General features: G+C 40.1%; 1 protein-coding gene across 25 annotated transcripts in view; it reads right to left on the reverse strand.

Annotated features, from left to right (window-relative positions):
• Positions 1–17683, reverse strand: part of dlg1b (discs large MAGUK scaffold protein 1b) — a 234999-nt gene extending 217316 nt beyond the window's left edge. For 17 of the 25 annotated variants that reach the window (XM_052477181.1, XM_052477179.1, XM_052477178.1 and 14 more), the window contains exons 1-2: positions 16972–17682; positions 16186–16317 (exon numbers count right to left, since the gene is read on the reverse strand). In XM_052477181.1, the coding sequence (XP_052333141.1) occupies positions 16186–16317; positions 16972–16990 (151 nt within the window). In that variant the 5' untranslated portion in view covers positions 16991–17682. Of the gene's footprint in view, positions 1–16185; positions 16318–16971 lie in introns of all 25 variants that reach the window. The other 8 variants (XM_052477168.1, XM_035800367.2, XM_035800366.2 and 5 more) reach the window with 2 other exon arrangements.
• Between the last annotated feature and the right edge of the window lie 1653 nt (positions 17684–19336).

The following is a 19336-nucleotide window of genomic DNA, read 5'->3' on the forward strand; positions in this document are numbered from 1 at the left end:
AGATGCACCATTGTAAAGTGGCTGTTCCACTGGATGTCATAGGTGAATGCACCAATTTGTAAGTCGCTCTGGATAAGAGCGTCTGCTAAATGACTTAAATGTAATGTAAATGTTAACTGCCTGCTCCTCAGTCACAGTTGCTAATATATGTATATTGTTAGTAGTATTGGATAGAAAACACTGAAGTTCCTAAAACTGTTTGAATGATGTCTGAGTATAACAGAACTCATAAGGCAGGCAAAAACCTGAGAAGAAATCCAAACAGGAAGTGGTAAATCTGAGGTTGGTTGATTTTTCAACACAGCCCCTATTGAATACACAGTGGGATATTGGTTGTTGCACTTCCTAAGGCTTCCACTAGATGTCAACCGTCCTTAGAAACTTGTTTGAGCATTCTACTGTGAATTGGGACCGAATGAGAGAGGAGTGAGTCAGAGGTCTGCCAGCAGTGACTTTGGATTTGTTCACCAAACGTGCTAACAAAAGTAGCTCTTTGGACAAAAATGGATATTATCAAACAAATCAAACATTTAATGTGGAACTGGGATTCCTGGGAGTGAATTCTGATGAAGATCAAAGGTAAGTGAATATTTATAATGCTATTTATGACTAATGTTGACTACCCAATATGGCGGATATCTTTCTGGCTGCTTTGTTGTCTGAAAGCTCTACTCAGATTATTGCATGGTAAAGCTTTTTTGAAATCTTACAGCGGTTACATTAAGGAGAAGTGTATATACATTGGGGAGAACAAGTAATTGATAACCTGCAAAATCGGCAGTGTTTCCTACTTACAAAGCATGTAGAGGTCTGTAATTTTTATCATAGGTACACTTCAACTGTGAGAGATTGTATCTAAATCAAACATCCAGAATCACATTGTATGATTTTAAAGTAATTAATTTGCATTTTATTGCATGACATAAGTATTTGATACATTAGAAAAGCAGAACTTAATATTTGGTACAGAAACCTGTTTGCAATTACAGAGATCACACGTGTCCTGTAGTTCTTGACCAGGTTTGCACACACTGCAGCAGGGATTTTGGCACACTCCTCCATACAGACCTTCTCCAGATCCTTCAGGTTTCGGGGCTGTCGCTGGGCAGTACGGACTTTCAGCTCCCTCCAAAGATGTTCTATTGGGTTCAGGTCTGGAGATTGGCTAGGCCACTCCAGGACCTTGAGATGCTTCTTACGGAGCCACTCCTAAGTTGCCCTGGCTGTGTGTTTCAAGTCGTTGTCATGCTGGAAGACTCAGCCACGACCCATCTTCAATGCTCTTACTGAGGGAAGGAGGTTGTTGGCCAAGATCTCGCGATACATGGCCCCATCCATCCTCCCCTCAATACGGTGCAGTCGTCTTGTCCCCTTTGCAGAAAAGCAACCCCAAAGAATGATGTTTCCACCTCCATGCTTCCCGGTTGAGATGGTGTTCTTGGGGTTGTACTCATCCTTCTTCCTCCAAAACACAACAAGTGGAGTTTAGAACAAAAAGCTACATTTTTGTCTCATCAGACCACATGACCTTCTCCCATTTCTCCTGGCTTGAGCAGGGGGACCTTGCGTGCGCTGCAGGATTTTAATCCATGACAGCGTAGTGTGTTACTACTAATGGTTCTTTGAGACTGGTCCCAGCTCTCTTCAGGTCATTGACCATGTAGTTCTGGGCTGATCCCTCACCTTCCTCATGATCATTGATGCCCCACGAGGTGAGATCTTGCATGGAGCCCCAGACCGAGGGTGATTGACCATCATCTTGAACTTCTTCCATTTTCTAATTCTAATTTCTAATTCTAATTCGCACCAACAGTTGTTGACTTCTCACCAAGCTGCTTGCCTATTGTCCTGTAGCCCATCCCAGCCTTGTGCAGTTCTACAATTTTATCCCTGATGTCCTTACACAGCTCCCTGGTCTTGGCCATTGTGGAGAGGTTGGAGTCTGTTTGATTGAGTGTGTGGACAGGTATCTTTTATACAGGTAATGAGTGGAGAACAGGAGGGCTTCTTAAAGAAAAACTAACAGGTCTGTGAAAGCAGGAATTGTTACTGGTTGGTCGGTGATCAAATACTTATGGCATGCAATAAAATGGTAGGAAAACCTGCAAAATCGGCAGTGTATCAAATACTTGTTCTTCCCACTGTATATTTCTATGTCTAACAATTGTATTTTCATCGACATTTATGAGTATTTCTGTAAAATTATGTGGCTCTGCAATATCACCGGATGTTTTTGGAACTAGTGAACATAACGCACCAATGTATAAGGAAAAGTTTTTTATATAAATATGCACTTTACCGAACAAAACATACATGTATCATGTAACATGAAGTCCTATGTCATCTGATGAAGATCAAATGTTAGTGATTAATTTTCTCCATTTGTGCTTTTTGTGACTCCTCTCTGACTGGAAAAATGGCTGTGTTTTACTGTGGCTTGGCTCTGACCTAACAATCGTTTGTGGGGCTTTCGCTGTAAAGCTTATTTGAAATGTGGTGGGATTAACAACAAGATCACCTTTAAAATAGTATAAAATACATGCATGTTTGAGGAATTTTAATTATGAGATTTGTTTGAATTTGGCACTCTGCACTTTCACTGGCTGTTGTCATATCAACCCAGTTAACGGGATTGCAGCCCTAAGAATTAAGTAAAATATTCACCTAGGTACAGTAGGTCCAAATTACAGGCTACTTTGTGATCAAGCTTGACGAGAAAGATTAAGCTACTTCACCTACATGAGTTGATCAAACGAATGCACTAAAAATACTTTTTTTGCTGTCAAACAAGGCCCCTTCATCCACCAGTCACTGCACTACAGCTATCAAGCCAGTGAAAACAAATGCTCATGTGCTGGTCTCGTGCGGCTGGTTTCCCAGGTTCCGGTCTTGTTTTCTGTTCAACCCTCTGGGGACAAGACTATGGGTTAAAGACCGACCTTAAACAAAGTACTGTATTGATAGCCAATAAAAATGGGACCATTGTGGAAGATCGTTGTTTCACAGTACAAGCCTGTTAGATTTTATCTTAGGCAGGAGCTTTTAATAAACACGCAGTTACTGCCATTCATATCAAAAGAGTTAAGAATAGCCTAATCATATCTACTTTTGAAGGCTGTACGCCATAGAAAGTTACATTTTCCGATAACATTGTTTTAAAGACTACACCCATTAGGACTCTTGATGTTATGAAGTTGAGCACTTAAGAGACCTAGGAGACAGATTACAGCCTATTAAAGTCACTCGTTGTGCAAGTGGTTCTCAGCTCAACTAACCAAGTTACGCTGTACATTACCATGATGAATGCAAACAGTAAGGCCTTCATAAATGGTTGTGGGACATGACTCACAACAGACCATATGCAGAACAATGTCAACTGCCAAACCAAATTCCAAATTGTACTGATTGTTAAATGCTTATTAAATGCTTATTACCATCACACATTATGGAGGTTGTATGTCTAAATCAGTGGATGTTAACGAGGCTACAAGCCAAACCTAAAGGGAGACCTTTAATTAAAATCAAATTAATGGAAAACACTGGGCACCGAGGCTGCAGTCTTAGTTGACTATTTCTCTGCTTTTGTCTATTCTTGACCCTCTCTCCTCTCTGCAATCCACTCTTTCTGTTCTTGGTCTACCCTCTCATCCAGTGAAAGTGCGGTAAATCAGCAGCAGGGGGATTAGGATTTGTGGTAATCACCATGTCAACAGACTGATTACATTTTGTCTGGCCCTCTGCATACATATCTTGGATGGGGGGGGGGGGTGGATTGCAAACTGTGGCACCAATCTATTTTTCATAAGCAACATTCAGAAATGGTGGCGTGTCAGTGTGCATGCATGCGTATGAGGGAAGCTAATGCTGAAATGAAAAGGAATAGGTGTGTGTGTGTGTGTACACAATGCATTTGGAGTATTCAGACCCCTTGACTTCTTCCACTTTGTTACAATACAGCCTTATTCTAATATGGATTCAATTGTTGTTTTTACGCAATCTACACACAAAAGCCCATAATGACCAAGCAAAAAGTTGACATTAAAAATTAAATACAAAAAAACATTACATTTACATAAGTACTCAAACCCTTTACTCAGTACATTGTTGAATCACCTTTTGGCAGTAAAGCCTCAAGTCTTTGCTATTACGCTATAAGCGTGGCACACATTTTGGATACTTTCTCCCATTCTTCTCTGCAGATCCTCTCAAGCTCTGTCAGTTGGATGGGAGCGATTAGGACAGCTATTTTCAGGTATCTCCAGAGATGTTCAATCGCGTTCAAGTCCAGGCTATGGCCTGGCCACTCAAGGACATTTAGAGAATTGGCCCAAAGCAACTCCTGCGATGTCTTGGCTGTGTGCTTAGGGTCAATGTCCTGTTGGAAGATGAACCTTCGCACCAGTCGGAGGTCCTGAGCACTCTGGGGCAGGTTTTTGTCAAGGATCTCCGTACTTTTCTCTGTTTATATTTCCCACAATCCTGACTAGTCTCCCTGCCACTGAAAAACGTCCACACGATGCTGCCACCACACTTCACCGTAGGGATGGTGACAGGTTTCCTCCAGGCGTGATGCTTGGCCTTCAGGCCAAAGAGTTCAATCTCGGTTTCATTAAACCAGAGAATCTCGTTTCTCATGGTCTTTCAGCAAACTCCAAGCGGGCTGTTATGTGCCTTTCACATCTGGCCACTGATTGGAGTGCTGTACAGATTGTTGTCCTTCAGGAAGGTTCTCCCATCTCCACAGAGGAACTCTGGAACTCTGTCAGAGTGACCATCGGGTTCTTGGTCACCTCCTTGACCAAGGCCCTTCTCCCCCGATTGCAGTTTGGCCGAGCGGCCAGCTCTAGGAAGACACTTGGTGGTTCCAAGCTATTTCCATGTAAGAATTATGGAGGCCACTGTTCTTGGGGACCTTCAATTCAGAAGACATTTTTGGTACCCTTCCCCCATCTGTGCTTCAACACAATCCTGTCCTCTACAGACAATTCCTTCGACCTCAAGACTTGGTTTTTACTCTGACATGCACGGTCAACTGTGGGACCTTATATAGACAGGTGTGTGCCTTTACAAATCATGTCCAATAAATTTAATTTACCACAAGTGGACTCCAATGAAGTTGTAGAAACATCAAGGATGACAAATGGAAATGATGCACCCAAGCTCAATTTCAAAGGGTCTGAATAGTTATGTAAATAAGGTATCTGTTTTTTATTTTTAATAATCCATTTGCTGAAAGTGCATGCAAGTCAGGTAGGACATGCTAAAACACATGCATGATGCATGGACCTGTTTGGCAAGCTCGGTCTGCTCTCTTGCCAAACCAATCAGAGCATCAGAGGCATTGAGATGACATGTAGATAGCGGTCATTAACATACCTATACCTGAAGGGTGCCATGGGGGTACAATACAGGATGTCATCTTTGGACAACCATTTTCTATTGTATCCAGTAGAAACTAGGCTGTAATTCAAGTTACACCCCAGTTCTAAGGTACTGTCTTAGCTATTGCCCAATAAATTGGGCAATAGCTAAGACAGTACCTTAGAACAGGGGTTCCCAAACGTTCACTCAGAAGAGTGGAGGCGGTTGTAGCAGCAAAGGGGGGACCAATTCCATATTAACGCCCATTTTGAATCAGATTTGACAAGCAGGCGTCCACATGCTTTTGGTCACAGTGTATTTTCTTTAATTCTACACATTTTGTCATGGGGTGCAAAGAAAGTGTTGCAATTTTAAAACTCATTATCTTGCAATTTTATACAGTGCCATGTATGTGATATTTGAGTGACTCAAATGAAAATCTATAGGAAAAAAAAAAACTAAATAAAATGTTAGCCGACATAGGCAAGTTGTTATAAGTAAGGTATGCAATGACTGACGTGACAAGAGAAACTGATGCACTACCCAATTTCAAAACTGCACCTTGTGCATTCTACTATTACAACTTTTAAGAGTAAATTGAAAGCCCGGACAAATAAATAAATAAAAAATAAAAAAAATACTACGCTAAATATGCCAACTCGAGGCCTAGCCCCACTGCCTTAGAATACTGAAATGTATCACAACAGTGTTTGGAATCAAATCTTACTGAAGGGATATACGGCACCAGCTGAAAGTTGACACCTACTCATTCAAGGGTTTTTATTTGTGACCCTTTCAGGAAACTAGGCGCTACTACTTCACAGTCGTGCCATTTGAAAATAAACTTTATCAAAATGCATTTTTGGCAGAAATGCCTTCTCAAACATGTGAACTTTAATGTGCCTTAATAACAAACCTGTATGCCATCTGTAAATACTAATTAATTGTTAAATTACGAGCCTAGTTGGTTTAGCCAGAGTAAAATACAGCAACCTTCCCGCTAGCCATGAGTAGGCTGGACATGCCAAGTGATGATTGGATTGGTCTGCCATACAGCTCACTTCTGTCCATTTGAGCTGGTCAGTATGTCAAACTATTTTTTTTTATGTAACGCGTAGTAAAACTGCATAAATCTAATGCCAAGTTGAAAGTGTATTGTTAGCTAGCTAACAATAACGCATCTAACTTGAAATTAATCCCAAAGGTGTTCTATGGGGTTGAGTTCAGGGCTCTGTACGCTCTCCACTGTCTCCGGGTTCAAAATAAGGGCAACCATGGCATCCGACAGGAGACTCGGCCAACCATTATGTATTTGGTAAGATAGTCTCGCTAGCTAAATTTTTAGATATTACACATTTCTAATTTGACAGAAAGCGGTATTTCAAGATGAAGTGTACTGTTAGCTAGATAATGTTAGCTCGCTTCCTAATGTTATGTGTATGATCTTATTCTTTGAATCTTAGACATACAGTTGGGCAAAAAAGTATTTCGTCAGCCACCAATAGTGCAAGTTCTCCCACTTAAAAATATGAGGCCTGTAATTTTCATCATAGGTACACTTCAACTATGACAGACAAAATGAGAAAAAAAAAATGTAAATCACATTGTAGGATTTTTTATGGATTTATTTGCAAATTATGGTGGAAAATAAGTATTTGGTCACCTACAAACAAGCAAGATTTCTGGCTCTCACAGACCTGTAACTTCTTTAATAGGCTCCTCTGTCCTCCACTCGTTACCTGTATTAATGGCACCTGTTTGAACTTGTTATCAGTATAAAAGACACCTGTCCACAACCTCAAACAGTCACACTCCAAACTCCACTATAGCCAAGACCAAAGAACTGTCAAAGGACACCAGAAACAAAATTGTAGACCTGCACCAAATTGTAGACCTGCAAAGGGACCAGGACGACTGATCCGTGTGAAGGAAAGAATGAATGGGGCCATGTATCGTAAGATTTTGAGTGAAAACCTCCTTCCATCAGCAAGGGATGAAACGTGGCTGGGTCTTTCAGCATGACAATGATCCCAAACACACCGCCTGGGCAACGGAGTGGCTTCGTAAGAACCATTTCTAGGTCCTGGAGTGGCCTAGCCAGTCTCCAGATCTCAACCCAATAGAAAATATTTGGACGGAGTTGAAAGTCCATGTTGCCCAGCAACAGCCCCAAACATCACTGCTCTAGAGGAGATCTGCATGGGGGAATGGGCCAAAATACCAGCAACAGTGTGTGAAAACCTTGTGAAGACTTACAGAAAATGTTTGACCTCTGCCAACAAAGGGTATATAAAAGTATTAAGATAAACTTGTTATTAACCAAATACTTATTTTCCACCATAATTTGCAAATAAATTCATTAAATCCTAATGTGATTTTCTGAAAAAAAATTCTCATTTTGTCTGTCATAGTTGAAGTGTACCTATGATGAAAATTACAGGCCTCTCATCTTTTTAAGTGGGAGAACTTGCACAATTGGTGGCTGACTAAATCCTTTTTTGCCCCACTGTATTTGCTTGACTAGTTATAGCTAGCTAACATTGAACCTGGTTGGTTAGCTACCTGCAGATTCATGGAGGGTAGTAACATGAGTTGGGATAATGGTTCATTGTTTAGCTAGCTAGTTACGTCTTAACAAAAGACTTGTCTGAGTGTGCCAGAGCACAGAATAACTGAGGAATTCACGAACACCCGTTGAATATGGCCTGTGTCAGTAAACATTGGCAAAAAAAGTGTAATTAAATTGTTGCCAGCAGCACAGTTCATGTTATCCAACGCACTGATTAAGATGAAAACAACCTAACCAGCTCTGCTAAGGTGAGTAAAATGGTCAGTGGGGTGTTCTCTCATGATGGTGTCTGGAAGCAAACTTGCCAATGTTAGCCAGTTCGCTTAGGTGCTTGACTGGCATTGTGAGGTCAGAACTTTCAGATCAACCCTACCTCCTCGGCCAGAGTGTCCAATGCACGCTCTGAATTTATGAATGGACAACCTGACAACACAGTTGCAGTCACTAATGCTCTAGATAACATGCTTAACCAGCTCTGTAAGGGCGAGTAATGTTCAGTGTGCTGTTCTTGCTCACATAGATGTCCAAGTAGCTAGCAATTTAGAACACTCAAAGCAACCTTAAAACCGATGGGTGGGGCTTAAGAGGGTGTGAACAATGCTGTATGGGTGTAGACAAAGGGCTCTCCAGTAGTAGTACCAAAAGACTCAAAAGGCATTCTCAAAAGTGAGTTAACAAGTTGATCAACTATCAAAGCAAAATTACTTTCCATTGTTCCTCAACTGTAGTGTATGATATACCATTTGGTAGCAAAGTCTACTTTTAGCTAATAAAAATTAAAATAAAGTTAAAATAAATCAAAATTAAAAGAAATCCAATTTTGGAACATAAGACCAATTTGTCCCAGTCGGTCACATTTTTACATGTTCTACATTGTAGAATAATAGTGAAGACATCAAAAACATATGGAAACATGTAGTAACCAAAAGTGTTAAATTCAAAATATATTTGTATTTTAGAAAATTTGCCTTGACAGCTTTGCACACTCTTGGCATTCTCTCAACCAGCTTCAACTGGAATGCTTTTCCAACAGTCTTGAAGCAGTTCTCACATATGCGGAGCGCTTGTTGGCTGCTTTTCAGCATTCCAACTTAACCCAAACCATCTCAATTGGGTTGAGGTCAAGTAATTGTAGAGGCCAGGTCATCTGATGCAGCAATCCATCACTCTCCTTCTTGGTCAAATAGCCCTTACACAGCCTGGAGGTGTGTTGGGTTATTGTACTGTTGAAAAACAAATGATAGTCCCACTAAGCGCAAACCAGATTGAATGGCGTATCGCTGCAGTATGCTGTGATAGCCATGCTAGTTAAGTGTGCTTGAATCATTACATTGCAGTTGCTAGCTGTGCCACTAGAGATCCTGTTTCGAGTCCAGGCTATGTCGCAGCCGGGCCACAACCAGGAGACACATGGGGCTGCGTTGTCTGTGTTAGGGGAGGGTTTGGCCGGCAGGGATGTCCTTGTCCCACCGTGCTCTAGCGACTCCTGAGGCAGGCCGGGCGCATGCACGCTGACACGGTCGCCAAGTGTATGGTGTTTCCTCCGACACATTGGTGTGGCTGGCTTCTGGATTAAGCGGGCAATGTGTCAAGAAGCAGTGCGGCTTGGTTGGGTCATGTTTTGGAAGACGCATGGCTCTTGACCTTTGCCTCTCGAGTCCGTACGGGAGTTGCAGTGATGACATGAAGAAAAAAAAATAGCCAAAAAAAGTATGCCTTGAATTCTAAATAAATCACTGACAGTGTCACCAGCAATCCTCCATGCTTTACGGTGGGAACCACACATGCGGAGATCGTCCGTTGCTCGTGTTTCTTGGCCCTAGCAAGTCTCTTATTATTAGTGTCCTTTAGTTGTGGTTTCTTTGCAGCAATTTGACCATGAAGGCCTGGGTCACGTAGTCTCCTCTGAACAGTTGACGTTGAGACGTCTGTTACTAGAACTCCAAAGCATTTATTTTGGCTGCAATTTCATTAGTTTACCGGCCTGAAGCTGAGGTAACTCTGGGTCTTCATTTTCTGTGGCGGTTCTCATGAGACAGTTTCATCATAGTGCTTGATGGTTGACTGGCGTGGGAGCAGAAAATATTTATGTTATCTCAGACTATTCTGGCAATTCTAACATTGGGAGGATGGATGTTTGACATGGTTTTTGACATGCTTTTTACATTTATATCACAAGCCATTTGAGAATATCATGATGAAACTGGCCATTTTAGTCCCTTTTTACATGCCTCCTGTTACACCTTATGATCTGTACATGACAGTCAACATCTTGATGTCAATATATTCCATATAGTGTGCTCGAACATCTGAAGAAAATAAAAATCATACATTTTTTCAACATTAAAAATATGAATCTCAAAATTAACCTTTGAATTTCAAGAAGTACATTATATACTCTTCAAACATCACAATTACTTTTAATGATATGACCGATTTTATACATAGAAATTGACATACAGTGCCTTGCGAAAGTATTCGGCCCCCTTGAACTTTGCGACCTTTTACCACATTTCAGGCTTCAAACAAAGATATAAAACTATTTTTTTTGTGAAGAATCAACAACAAGTGGGACACAATCATGAAGTGGAACGACATTTATTGGATATTTCAAACTTTTTTAACAAATCAAAAACTGAAAAATTGGGCGTGCAAAAATTATTCAGCCCCTTTACTTTCAGTGCAGCAAACTCTCTCCAGAGGTTCAGTGAGGATCTCTGAATGATCCAATGTTGACCTAAATGACTAATGATGATAAATACAATCCACCTGTGTGTAATCAAGTCTCCGTATAAATGCACCTGCACTCTGATAGTCTCAGAGGTCCGTTAAAAGCGCAGAGAGCATCATGAAGAACAAGGAACACACCAGGCAGGTCCGAGATACTGTTGTGAAGAAGTTTAAAGCCGGATTTGGATACAAAAAGATTTCCCAAGCTTTAAACATCCCAAGGAGCACTGTGAAAGCGATAATATTGAAATGGAAGGAGTATCAGACCACTGCAAATCTACCAAGACCTGGCCGTCCCTCTAAACTTTCAGCTCATACAAGGAGAAGACTGATCAGAGATGCAGCCAATAGTCCCATGATCACTCTGGATGAACTGCAGAGATCTACAGCTGAGGTGGGAGACTCTGTCCATAGGACAACAATCTGTCGTATATTCCACAAATCTGGCCTTTATGGAAGAGTGGCAAGAAGAAAGCAATTTCTTAAAGATATCCATAAAAAGTGTTGTTTAAAGTTTGCCACAAGCCACCTGGGATACACACCAAACATGTGGAAGAAGGTGCAGATGCAGATGAAACCAAAATTTTACTTTTTGGCAACAATGCAAAACGTTATGTTTGGCGTAAAAGCAACACAGCTCATCACCCTGAACACACCATCTCCACTGTCAAACATGGTGGTGGCAGCATCATGGTTTGGGCCTGCTTTTCTTCAGCAGGGACAGGGAAGATGGTTAAAATTGATGGGAAGATGGATGGAGCCAAATACAGGACCATTCTGGAAGAAAACCTAATGGAGTCTGCAAAAGACCTGAGACTGGGACGGAGATTTATCTTCCAACAAGACAATGATCCAAAACATAAAGCAAAATCTACAATGGAATGGTTCAAAAATAAACATATCCAGGTGTTAGAATGGCCAAGTCAAAGTCCAGACCTGAATCCAATCGAGAATCTGTGGAAAGAACTGAAAACTGCTGTTCAAATGCTCTCCATCCAACCTCACTGAGCTCGAGCTGTTTTGCAAGGAGGAATGGGAAAAAAATTCAGTCTCTCGATGTGCAAAACTGATAGAGACATACCCCAAGCGACTTACAGCTGTAATCGCAGCAAAAGGTGGCGCTACAAAGTATTAACTTAAGGGGGCTGAATAATTTTGCACGCCCAATTTTTCAGTTTTTGATTTGTAAAAAAGCTTGAAATATCCAATAAATGTCGTTCCAATTCATGTTTGTGTCCCACTTGTTGTTGATTCTTCACAAAAAAAAAAGTTTTATATCTTTGTTTGAAGCCTGAAATGTGGCAAAAGGTTGCAAAGTTCAAGGGGGCCGAATACTTTCGCAAGGCACTGTAGGTCATTAAAGCATTAAAAAAAAGTTGTTTTATTTTGTCGAAGGCTAAAATTGGATTTGAGAGTTACACTTTAATGTGAGATATCAGCATCCTGGAATCACCTCTTCACTGTTGATGTTGAGACTGGTGTTTTGCGGGTACTATTTAAGGAAGCTGCCAGTTGAGTCTGTTTCTCAAACTAAACACTAATGTACTTGTCCTCTTGCTCAGTTGTGCACCGGGGCCTCCCACCCGTTCTAATCTGGTTAGGGCCAGTTTGCGCTGTTCTGTGAAGGGAGTAGTTCTACGAGTTCTTCAGTTTCTTGGCAATTTCTTTCACGGAAAAACCATTTCAAGAATAGACTGACGAGTTTCAGAAGAAAGTATCTTGTTTCTGGCCATTTTGAGCCTGTAATCGAACTCACAAATGCTGATGCTCCAGATACTCAACTAGTTTAAAGTAGATGTCGACCGATTATGATTTTAAAACACCGATACCAATTATTTGAGGAACAAAAAAAGCCGATACCGATTAATCAGCAGATGTTTTTGTCATAATGACAATTACAACAATACTGAATGAACACTTATTTTAACTTAATATAATAAATCAATAAAATCAATTTAGCCTCAAGTAAATAATGAAACATGTTCAATTTGGTTTAAATAATGCAAAAACAAAGTGTTGGAGAAGTAAAAGTGCAATATGTGCCATGTAAGAAAGCTAACATTTAAGTTCCTTGCTCAGAACATGAGAACATATGAAAGCTGGTGGTTCCTTTTAACTTAAGTCTTCAATATTCCCAGGTAAGAAGTTTTAGGTTGTAGTTATTATAGGACTATTTCTCTCTATACCATTTGTATTTCATTAACCTTTGGCTATTGGATGTTCTTATAGGCACTTTAGTATTGCCAACAGTATAGCTTCCATCCCTCTCCTCGAACCAGGAACACAACGACAACAGCCACCCTCGAAGCAGCGTTACCCATGCAGAGCAAGTGACTTTTGAAATGCTATTAGCGCACACTCCGCTAACTAGCTAGCCATTTCACATCAGTTACACCAGCCTAATCTCGGGAGTAGATAGGCTTGAAGTCATAAACAGCTGCTGGCAAATGCACGAAAGTGCTGTTTGAATGAATGCTTACGAGCCTGCTGCTGCCTACCACCGCTCAGTCGGACTGCTCTATCAAATCTTAGTCTTAGTTATAACATGACAACACCCAGAAATACGAGCCTTAGGTCATTAACCTCTTGCTCCTACCTGACACGCAGGCGTCCCATCTAGACATCTGGAAATGCAAATGCACTACGCTAAATGCTAATAGTACTAGTTAAAACTCAAACATTCATTAAAATACACATGCAGGGTATTGAATTAAAGTTACACTCGTTGTGAATCCAGGCAACAAGTCAGATTTTTTAAATGCTTTTCGGCGAAAGCATGAGAAGCTATTATCAGATTAGCATGTAACACCCCAAAAGACGTAAACAAAATAATTAGCATAGTCGGCGCTACACAAATCGCACAAATAAAACATTCATTACCTTTGACCATCTTCTTTGTTGGCACTCCTAGATGTCCCACAATCACTATTGGGTATTCTTTTCAATTAAATCGGTCCATATATATGGATATAGCCTAGATATCGATATATGAAGACTGTGATAAACGAAAAAAAATAGCGTCTTGTAACGTCATTTTTTTTTTATTAAAAAAGTCGACGATAAACTTTCCCAAAACACTTCGAAATACTTCTGTAATGCAACTTTAGGTATTAGTAAACGTTAATAAGCGATCAAATTGATCACGAGGCGATGTATATTCTATAGGGGTACGTCTGGAAATAATGTCCGGGTAAATCTCAACCAAAATATCCGGTCGGAGACCTGAAGAAATGGGCTCTCTTCTTCGTTTGACCAAGAAACAAAGCCTAGGCAAATATATATATATATATATATATGCCATTTAGCAGACGCTTTTATCCAAAGCAACTTACAGTCATGTGTGCATACATTCTACGTATGAGTGGTCCCGGGAATCGAACCCACTACCCTGGCGTTACAAGCGCCATGCTCTACCAACTGAGCTACAGAAGGACCACAAATGACAAGACTGCTGACATCGTGTGGAAGCTGTAGGAATTGCAATCTCGGCTCCAGATCATTTGCTTTCCCATAGACAATACATGAAAGTGGCGCATTGATATATTTTCCAATTTTCAGTGATCAGATTTTCCTGTGCTTTTCGATGAAACGCACGTTCTGTTATAGTCACAGCCGTGATTTAACCAGTTTTATAAACGTCTGAGTGTTTTCTATCCACACATACTAATCATATGCATATACTATATTCCTGGCATGAACAGCAGGGCGCTGAAATGTTGCGCGATTTTTAACAGAATGTTCGAAAAAGTAGGGGGTAACAGGTTAATATGGACGAATCCAGAAACTATCATCTCGAAAAAAAAGTGTTTATTCTTTCAGTGAAATACGGAACCGTTGCGTATTTTATCTAATGGGTGGCATCCATAAATCTAAATATTCCTGTTACATTGCACAACCTTCAATGTTAAGTCATAGACGGCCCAAACTGTTGCATATACACTGCCTCTGCGTGCAATGAACGCAAGAGAAGAGACAATTTCACCTGGTTAAAAGTGCCTGCTAACATGGATTTCTATTAGCTAAATATGAAGGTTTAAAAATATATACTTCTGTGTATTGATTTTAAGAAAGGCTTTGATGTTTATGGTTAGGTACACATTGGAGCAACGATACGCACTGCATCGATTATATGCAACGCAGGACACGCTAGATAAACTAGTAATATCAACCATGTGTAGTTAACTAGTGATTATGATTGATTGATTGATTGTTTTTTATAAGATAAGTTTAATGCTAGCTAGCAACTTATCTTGGCTTACTTCAGTCGCCAAACAGGCAGTCTCCTCGTGGAGTGCAATGTAATGTAATCAGGTGGTTAGAGCGTTGGACTAGTTAACTGTAAGGTTGCAAGATTGAATCTCCCCCGAGCTGGCAAGGTAAAAATCTGTCGCTCTACCCCTGAATGAGACAGTTAACCCACTGTTCCTATGTCGTCATTGAAAATAAGAATGTGTTCTTAACTGACTTGCCTAGTTAAATAAAGACTAAATAAAAAATTGGCCAAATCGGTGTCCAAAAATACCGATTTCCGATTATGAAAACTTGAAATCGGCCCTAATTAATCGGTCAACCTCTAGCCTAAAGGTCAGTTTTATTGCTTTTTTAATCCGCACAACAGTTTTCCACTGTGCTAAGATAATTGCAAAATTGTTTTTTAATGACCAATTTGCCATTTAAAATGATAATCATGGATTATCTAACACAACCTGCCATAGGAGTGATGGTTGCTGATAATGGGCCTCTGTACAGCTATGTAGATTTTCATATCCATTAAACAAAAAAAATATAAACAATCTGCCGTTTCCATCTACAATAGTAATTTACAACATTAACAATGTCTACACTTTATTTCTGATCAATGATGTTATTTTAAATGGACAAAAAAAAGTGCTTTTCTTTCAAAAACAAGGAGTGACCCCAAACTTTTGAACAGTAGTCCATGTATACATTTATTATGTAACTCAAGCGGTGAGGTCAGCATGTTACTTTGAATGTTGTGTAACATGCTGTGTCAGTTGTCTTGTCAAGGAAGCATCACGCAAAATATATTGGCACACTCCACTTACCAAGACCATTGTGTCAAATAAGGCACGCAGTCACCTGCTTTTAACGTGAGCCTTGAGGTGGTACCACCCAGCACATTTAGAAGGGTGTAATTTCATACCGAACCCCTCCCTTGAGATGACTTAGCAGCACGGTGCCTCTAAATCACAATTTTAATGGTAGAGTATAACCAATACAGGCAAAAAGATCTAGATTTACTGCTAAAAGACAAAAACATTACTGTTGCAACAAACTGTCAAAATTAAGACTAGAATTGCATTTAAAAGAAACTTCATTGGAAGAAAGGATTTATGTGAGAATTGCCAGAACCTGCAATACTCCCAAAAAATTCCACTCCTGCTGGCATGGAATAGCCCATTAGGCCTTCAACATTAGACGTGATAAACACAAGGTTAACAATAGATGACCCAATATCTCAAAAGCAAGATGAATAAAGGTGAAAATGACATCTGTACACTTACCTATGAGTGCCTGGAAAAGGTTACTCTGGAAGATGTCAATGACCCTCTGGATGGAGAGTCTCAGTTGCCAGTCCTCAGTGTGGTTAAGTTTAGTGCGATATTCCTCCAAGAGTGACAGGGCTCGCTGTGCATCTGGACAATCAGAATGTGTTAGGTAAGACGTATATCCCATGGCCAAAACGCTAGCAATTTACCATTCAAAAGAATAACGCATCTTGACTCAAAAAGTTGTCAGTAAATTGGCCTTTTAAATTGTAACCATATTGGTCCAGTAGCTGCTGTAAATTGTTACAATTGAAGGGCTCCAACTATTAATTGGCTGCATGGACTTGAGAAGTTGAATAGTTGAGCAAACAGTTTAACGCGATTACATTTGATTGAGATACTGGCTACAATTTGTTAAAATTGGAAGATATGTTACACGAAGAAATTGTAGCTAGTTGAGCAATGTAACAGAGTCAATCATTATGCTACTTTATGGAAAAGGAAAGCTTGGGAAACGGTATAGCTACAGTACATATCGAACGTTAACGTTAGCGCTAGCCAGCCAATTTAGAAGTATTTTGCAAGCCAAGTGCAACTTACAAGCAACTTGGTTCTTTTTGTGGCTTCTTTTCCGTCAGAACTTGAGGGCAACTAGGAAACTAGTTCGTTTCTTGCTAAATATATTGACAGGACCTATTTCATAATGGTTATTTCCAGTTACTACCTACCTAATAACAGCTAGTTTATATTGGTAAGTATGCATAACTGGCAGTTAGCTACAATTAGATTAAAGCCGCTTACCTTTCTTTCGTACTGGCATGATTAGGCAGTCTCGAGACAATATGTAGCTTGCTAGCCAGCTAGCTCTTTCACCAGTCGCGCGCAGATAAATGTTAATGTTACACGCAATATAATAGAACACGTTCACTCTCCTGGTATCCAAAGGGTATGAACATCTCTGCAATGAAACCACAAGTTCCGCTTTAATTTTGCCCACGAACTGTCAATTGAAAATATGTTACTGTGCTACAAAATGAGAAACGACAGTAACATTTGAGAGGGCGTTCGGGTACAAACTAAAAACGCGACCAGCTCGCTGACAGCTGCACTTCTTGAACCTGACAGCGGCAAAGAGGTGACGACACCACATATGCAATGGTTGGTATTTTTCTAACTAGGTCCAAATGCCCGTTAAAATCCATAGAAAGTAGAGAAACGCGTGTTCAGTCGGCTAAAACCAGTCAATCCGTGCATGCATTGGTGTCCAACGAAGCTTGCAGGCAGTGCGGGCTTTAAAATTACTCAAACTCTAAATCCAGTTCAGTGGCGCATGTAAACTCAGGCCGTGCCTCCGCGACTTATTCACACACACAGTTTCGTAAACGTATCCTTCGTACATTTTCTCGGCAAATACATTTGTATTCCTTCGACTCAAACTTCTTCTGGTGTCCCTCCTTTTCTTCCTGTGACAGAAAATTCCAAACTTTCCTCCAAAATGGCGTCTCGGGGTTGGAAGTAGAATATATCACGTGATTTCAAACCCTGCAGTTAACTACTCATGAAACTCAAGGAAGGACTTGAAAGGTGAGACGTGATATTTTCTTGAGCCAGGGGTTTTCAAACTTTTCTTTCCCAGGGACCCCCATCATATGTTAGCAACATTTTTGTTCGTATTATCAGTTGAATGATAATGGCAAGTAGAAGCAATAAACATTTTAGGGATAGCCGCCTTTTTTTCAATTTTCGCCTAAATCACATGCCCAAATCTGACTGCCTGTAGCTCATGCCCTGAAGGATATGCATATGCTTGGTACCATTTGAAAGGAAATACTTTGAAGTTTGTGGAAATGTGGAGAATATTGAATGTAGGAGAATATAGCACAATAGATCTGGTAGAAGAAAATACAAAGAAAAAACAACCAGTATTTTTTTACCACCATCTTTGAAATGCAAGAGAAATGTCACTGTTATAGCCATCACTCTAGTTGTAATTCCGATAGTGTCCACTAGAATGCAGCAGTGCATGTGCAAAGTTTCAGATGGATTTCTTGGATTATGACTGATCGTCAAGACTTTTAGTGTGAAGTCCCCAGGTACATTTGGGCAAATCGTGAAAAAGTCATTCACATTCGTATTCAATTTTTCTGCAAGAATATTGTCAAATCTGTATACTTGGACTTTGATTTAGCTTTCCAAGTATTAGTAGTCATATTATAAGTTCAACATTTGCAAAACAACCAGTTTTCCTAACTTCGTAACCCTGAATTATAACCCCAAAATTATAAGGCATGCTGTCGTACAAGGTTAGTACCTACATTTTACAACATATACATGGTTTCCGGATACTCCCGTAATGCCCAGCTCATTGGCTATCCAGCTAGCATTGTTTGACCCCCAATTGGTGCTTATTTGACAAAGATACAGTCATTCAAGTGATGGCCGCCCACATCATCGGCGTGCCATAAAGACGTCGCTCTCTGACCAAATATGGTGTCATATAGGATGTACTACACCCCTAATTAAAATAATGAAGTCTTGTTACCTTCTATCATCTCTGAGGAATAGATATGAACGTGATTTGACTCGTTCAAACAACGTTTAAGGTATGATTTTCACATATTCCTTTCTTTGCAAATTCAACAAGTGGAAATACAAAATCGATCGTGCGTGCTATATGGACATTTTTAGGATATGAAAAAGGATTTTATCTAACAAAATGACACTTCATGATATCTCTGGGACCCTTTGGATGATAAATCAGAGCAAGATTTCAGAATATAAGTACACATTTCACCTTCAACCTATCGTGTTGAAAAAAGTGTTTTGTTGTTAGTAGCTCCCCTCAAACAATAGCATGGCATTTTGCTGAAGTAAAAGCTACTTTAAATTGGACAGTTCAGTTATATTGACAAGAATTTAAGATTTCAGACGATATAAGATATATATACCAACGTTTGTTGTTTCTCTAAAATCTGAGATCTTGGCATAATGCGCTGCATGATTTACAACTGTCCCGTTGACAGAACGGCAATCCTTTTAAGAAGTTAAAATGATTGGGGGCGTTCGAGTGGATCACTTTTGCCAAGTCAATGGTCACCACTTTTCAATGCGTGTTGCATTATGGATGTAAAATTGTCTGACTTGGGTCTTCATTGGGGCTGCGGTC

The sequence above is a fragment of the Oncorhynchus keta genome, chromosome 23 (genome assembly GCF_023373465.1).
Source record: "Oncorhynchus keta strain PuntledgeMale-10-30-2019 chromosome 23, Oket_V2, whole genome shotgun sequence".
Taxonomy (NCBI): Eukaryota; Metazoa; Chordata; class Actinopteri; order Salmoniformes; family Salmonidae; genus Oncorhynchus; species Oncorhynchus keta.